Source organism: Clarias gariepinus, chromosome 7 (genome assembly GCF_024256425.1).
Source record: "Clarias gariepinus isolate MV-2021 ecotype Netherlands chromosome 7, CGAR_prim_01v2, whole genome shotgun sequence".
Lineage (NCBI taxonomy): Eukaryota > Metazoa > Chordata > Actinopteri > Siluriformes > Clariidae > Clarias > Clarias gariepinus.
This window is the reverse complement of record NC_071106.1, coordinates 6,659,509-6,665,401: the sequence shown is the minus strand read 5'-3', so window position 1 is coordinate 6,665,401 and position 5,893 is coordinate 6,659,509. Positions and strand designations below refer to the sequence as shown.

General features: G+C 36.9%; 1 protein-coding gene across 1 annotated transcript; it reads left to right on the top strand.

The window, feature by feature from the left end:
* Positions 1 to 291: 291 nt before the first annotated feature.
* Positions 292 to 5,893, top strand: LOC128528175 (extracellular calcium-sensing receptor-like). Its single transcript, XM_053500930.1, has 6 exons — positions 292 to 485; positions 1,145 to 1,433; positions 1,697 to 2,515; positions 2,793 to 3,014; positions 4,742 to 4,865; positions 5,001 to 5,893. Exons 1-6 carry the CDS (start codon positions 292 to 294, stop codon positions 5,891 to 5,893), a joined length of 2,541 nt encoding a protein of 846 aa, XP_053356905.1.

The following is a 5,893-nucleotide window of genomic DNA, read 5'->3' as shown; positions in this document are numbered from 1 at the left end:
GTAATATCCTGTTATTGTTTGACAATGCTTTGCATTTTTTTATAATTTTCCTTATTTTATTATTTGTTTTTCAGATATAATTGTACTACACAAACCTTTTTATATATGTACGTATACACAAAATCAAATAAATTTTAACGGCATACATAATGCACCAGGTCCACCAGGATTACTGTGGCACATGACTGGCACATGATTAGATGGAGGAAAGCATATAAAGCACTGCTGTCTTCTCTTTCTCTACACAGTGTAAGGAGTCAGACTTTCACCTGGAGGATGGCCTCTATACTCATGTGGTTACTGATGCTCCATTTTAATATCTTCATTTTTTCTTTGGATCCTTATTGCACTCTGCAGAACAATTTGGGGCCTGGGTTCATTGCTGATGGAGACTTTATTATTGGGGGTATTTTCCCCTTTCACTCCGAACAAGAAATGCCAGATTTGAACATGACATATAAGCCCGGACCAGTGAAGTGTAATGGGTAGAAATGTCTTAATAAAACTGGCTAAAGTTTTGTGTTTCCATTTATTGACATACACTACCAGTCAAAAGTTTGGACACACCTTCTAACTCCATGGTCTGTCCTGAATTTAATTTCTTTCTGCATTGTAAAACGATGCTGAAAGCATCCAAAACATGCAATAATCTTCTTTGGACAGCTGATATTGAGATGCTATTTATGCTCTGTAATCATCATGGCTCTAATCTGTGGAGCTTTTAATAAGTAATTGTTGAGGCTCATAACTCTAAATGAACTTCTGGGTATGGTCTTTATGAGAGCCAGTTTCATCATTGTGCTTGATGGGTTTTGCAAATGCACTTGACAATACTGTTCTTGTAAGAACTGTGCCAGAAGAGCTGACCTTCATGTTTAAAATAACAACTGACTGTTGATGTTGTTTTTACCTAATCATCCAATTCTATGTATGTTATTTCTTCGGATTGAAATGTCCAGTATCGTTCTAGAATGTAGAAATTAAATCATGAAACAAAAAACACTGAGTTAGCAGTGGTGTCCAAACTAGCAGAATGGACAATGGAGAAAAATTTAAACCAAACTCCATATTTTATTTTAGACACTTGCACTTTGCCTGTGAGTGTTTTATCAGTGCAGTTACTTTCTCCCATTGATTTTTGCAGGTTTGATCCCAGAGCTTTCCGCTGGGCTCTGACCTTGAAGCTTGCTGTGGAGGAAATTAACAACAGTACTGAACTGCTGCCGAACCACACTCTGGGCTATGAAATTTTTGATTCCTGTGCATACCCATTAACAGCTCAGAGAGCATCTCTGGCTGTTATGAATGGACCAAACGAAGCACACAAACCCATGTGTTCGACTGCTAGTCCACTGTTAGCTGTTATTGCTGAATCTGGATCAGCCGAGTCAACTATTGTTTCTAGAGTTTTACAACTTTTCAGGATTCCAATGGTATGCATTTTGTGCAATGACGTAGTATTATTTATTTTAATGTGTGGTTAATATACATAAGTAATGCATTATTAATTTGTGGTCAAAGAGGGAGGGAGAGAGAGAAAGAAAGAGAGCTGCATTCAATTTTTCATGTTTATGTGACTACAAGTTAATGTAAACAGAGCAGTAATAATTGAAATGGTTTCAGGACAGATATAAACATACCAAGATTTGCATAGTCATTACTTATCATTTAAAAATCCTGTGAAAATTTCTTTCAGATCAGCTACTTCTCATCATGTGCTTGCCTTAGTGACAGACGAGAATTCCCCACCTTTTTTAGGGTCATCCCCAGTGATGCAAACCAGGTGAAAGCCATTGCCAAGCTGCTGATACATTTCAACTGGACATGGATAGGTATCGTGCGAGGGGATCATGTATATGGCTACACCGCCTTGCATGGACTGCTTCAGGCACTAGAGGGTACAAAAGTGTGCGTTTCCTATCAGGAGATGATTCCCCTATTATACAACAGCAAGAGAGGTATAGAAATAATCCGTGTGATGAACAGCTCCAGTGCTCGAGTGGTAGTGGTGTTTTCAGCTCAGGGGGAGCTCACACCATTTATAAAGGACTATATGAAGTTGAACATTACTGGAATTCAGTGGATTGCAAGTGAAGCCTTGGCAACAGCCTCAGTGTTCACAGGAAGTGAGTATTACCCCTTCCTGGGAGGCATGATTGGGTTTGGGGTACGGGAGGGCTATATTCCAAAGCTGAAGGAGTATCTATCAACGGTGAATCCTGAAAGATATCCCTCTAACCTCCTGGTGCAGGAACTATGGGGTGCTCTTTATGGGTGTGCTCCTTTTGCCACGTTTACCCAAAGTACCCAGTTACCCCTTTGTACTGGGCAGGAGACACTCAACAAGCAACATTCAGCCTACATGAATGCATCAAATCTTCGCATTTCTTATAATATATATAAAAGTGTGTACGCTATTGCTCATTCCCTTCACAGTCTTGTTTCCTGCAAACATGGAAATGGGCCATTTACCAACTCCACATGTGCTGACAATAGTAATGTCTACCCTTGGCAGGTGACATAAATTTCATAATATTTTCTTAAAAATAAATCAACAAAATAAATCCATTAATAAATATTTTTTTATTAATAATTAAATATTTCTACCCCCAAAATATGGTATCTAGTTCAGTATGTAACTTCAATTATTCTAATAATAATGTCTATATATTGTCTACCTACAATAAATAACTTGAAATGACTTCCTATTAGAACTGAATAGCTTGAAATATTGTTTTAGGTGTATCTGTGTTAATACTACTCTTTGCTTTTCATCATTTGTGGTTCCATAGCTCCAGTATTACCTGCAAGAAGTCTCATTTACTATTTCAGGAGAGTTGGTAAAATTTGATATGAATGGTGATTCAATCCCATACTATGATCTGATCAACTGGCAGAAGGGCACGGCTGGCAATATTGAACTGATTAAAGTGGGCATGTATGATGGGGCTCGTAAAGGGAATGAGCTGATCATTTACAACATGAATATTACATGGGCTGGAGACAAACATGAGGCAAGCTGCTCTCAAAATTTTGTTCAATACATGAGAAACCAACTGTTAAAGTTCTATATGGTCAAGTCGTGGTAAGTTGAGTGAAAGATTGCTAGTGAAAGGTTGCTGTACTGTAGTCAGGAAACCAGAGAGCTTTTAAATGCTGGTCAAAATAGAAAAGGACAATAGTTTAAGCTTCATAAAATTTGTATATGCATATATTTGTGTTTAATTACAATGTATCAATTATAACAGATTTAACAGTTTATCTGTGTTAGTGGTGAGCATTTGTTTACAATGAGGGTTAGATAAAAAACACAGATTACAGAGCATACACAAGGGGGTAACAGCCTTATGGCTCCTTAAAATGGCAGACTAAAATGCTTGACTTCTGCATTTCTATCTTTATCATGATATTTTAAAAGATGTAGGGCTATTGTCTTTTGAATGCTAATGAATGAATTAATTGATTAATTAATTCATTAAGGGGGAAAAAAGCTGTGTGAAAAGGTGGCCTATGTGAAAATGTAATTGCAACAACTGCGTTTCAATCTTGCTGCATGCTTTTTTCAGAATTGTTTTAATTCTGCCATATTGGAGGGTGCATGTTGACAAGGATAAATAGCCAGCCTGTTTAAGGTCATGCCACAGCATTCCGATCAGATTTAAGTCCAGTTTCACTACAAAACCCTCAATTTCGTTTTTTTTTTTTTTTTTTTTTTTTGAGCTATTAAGAGGTGGACTTGTTGGTGTGTTTTGGATCATTGTCCTCCTACTGTATAACCCAAGTGCACTTGAGCTAAGGTTTGACTAATGCTGCGCTAGATGTAACAGGACACACACGTTCTAAGAAGTTCAACTTTTGGCTTATGAGTCACCAGAATTCTTTTTCCAAATGTCTTGGATAATTAAGATGTTTTTGGAAAATGTGAGCTTTGTGTGGAACAAGGAACTGAGACAAGTGACAAGTTCTTCAGATGTTGTTCTGGGTTATTTTATGGGCTCCTGGATGAGTCATCATTAGGCTGTAGGCGTAATTATGGTAAACCACCCACAATTTCTTTAGAGTGTAACATGAAGAGGTAATTTTTGAGACCTTTCTTTTGAACATGCTTCACTTTGTCAGACAGGTTTTATTTTAAGTGATTTCTTGGTTCAACAGTTCTGGCAGTAATTAGGCCTGGGCGTGGCAAATGTTTTGAACTTACACAGGTTATCTTTGTATAATAATTTATTTGATGGTCTGAAAGAATTAATGTGAAAAATGACACATATGCAAAAAATCAGGAAGGGAAAACTTGGAACAGGAGTTGGGCTAAGCCCCTTACTTACATGCTTTGTATGACGTATGCTTCAGCATACATGTTATACAAAGACAACTTCATGAAATATAACTCATATGTATTTTTTTCTTTCTTCCTGATTTTTTGCATGTATGTCATTTGTCACATTACATTAAATATAGCACAAAAAAAAGTTCTGAAAAAAGTCAACACTGGTCATGACAGAAAGATTAAAAAAACCCAACACATCACAGCCTGCCATCCAAAAGCAGGAAAAGAGACCTCCAAATTCCAAAGTTCTTAATATATATATGTGTGTGTGTGCCTGAAAAGTTACTTTAATGTTCAATTTCTACTATATACTATTTTTGTTATAGAGAAACTTTTATACTGAAGACTTATGTGCAAGACCCACAATTTGACCCACAAAATGTTTTTTATTTTTTTTTACTTTTTGGCAAATAGGTGCCAGTCTCTGCTTGCAGTACCAACTGTCCTCCAGGATTTAGGAAGGCTTTCCGTAAAGGGGAGCCTTTGTGTTGCTTTGACTGTGTACTATGTGACAGTGGCAAGATTAGTAATCAGACAGGTTGGTGGTCTAGAATAATTTGGAAGAATTAATAATCTAAATGCAAATTCTTCCAACTATCTTTATATATATATATATATATATATATATATATATATATATATATATATTTGTTTTTTTCTTTTTCTTTTTAAGATTCAATAGATTGTGTGGCCTGTCCAGAAGATTATGGGTCTAATGCAGATGGAACAGAATGCATTCCCAAGGTCATTGAGTTCCTTTCCTATGACGCAATGGGGTTAACTCTGATCATTATTGCTATTTTAGGGGCTTGTATCACTTTAGCAGTATTTGCAGTCTTTCTTTATTACAGACACACTCCCATTGTGCGTATGAACAACTCAGAGCTAAGTTTCTTCATCCTTTTATCTTTGACTCTGTGTTTCCTGTGTGCATTGATCTTTATTGGAGAGCCCACATCCTGGTCATGCATGCTACGTCACACTGCTTTCAGCATCACTTTCTCGCTCTGCATTTCCTGCATTCTGGGTAAAACCTTAGTGGTTCTTGCTGCTTTCACAGCCACCCAACCTGGAAACAATGTGATGAAATGGCTTGGACCTACACAGCAGAGGATCATCATCTTTAGTTGTACCCTGGTCCAGATGTTCATCTGTGCTGCATGGCTTATATTCTCCCCTCCATTCCCTTATAAAAACACACAATATCAGCGCTCTAAGATAATTTTAGACTGCAGAGTGGGATCTGAGCTGGCCTTTTGGTGTGTGCTTGGCTACATTGGGTTCTTGGCTTGTTTGTCTTTCATTTTGGCCTTTCTGGCTCGACAATTACCTGGAAATTTTAATGAAGCAAAATATATTACTTTTAGCATGTTAATATTTTGTGCAGTGTGGCTGGCATTTATACCTGCCTATGTAAGTTCACCTGGTAAATTTACTACTGCAGTTGAAATATTTGCTATTTTAGCATCTAGCTTTGGACTTCTTTTATGTTTATTTGCTCCAAAGTGTTATATTATACTACTTAAAGCTGAAAATAATACCAAACAACATCTTATGGGTAAATGA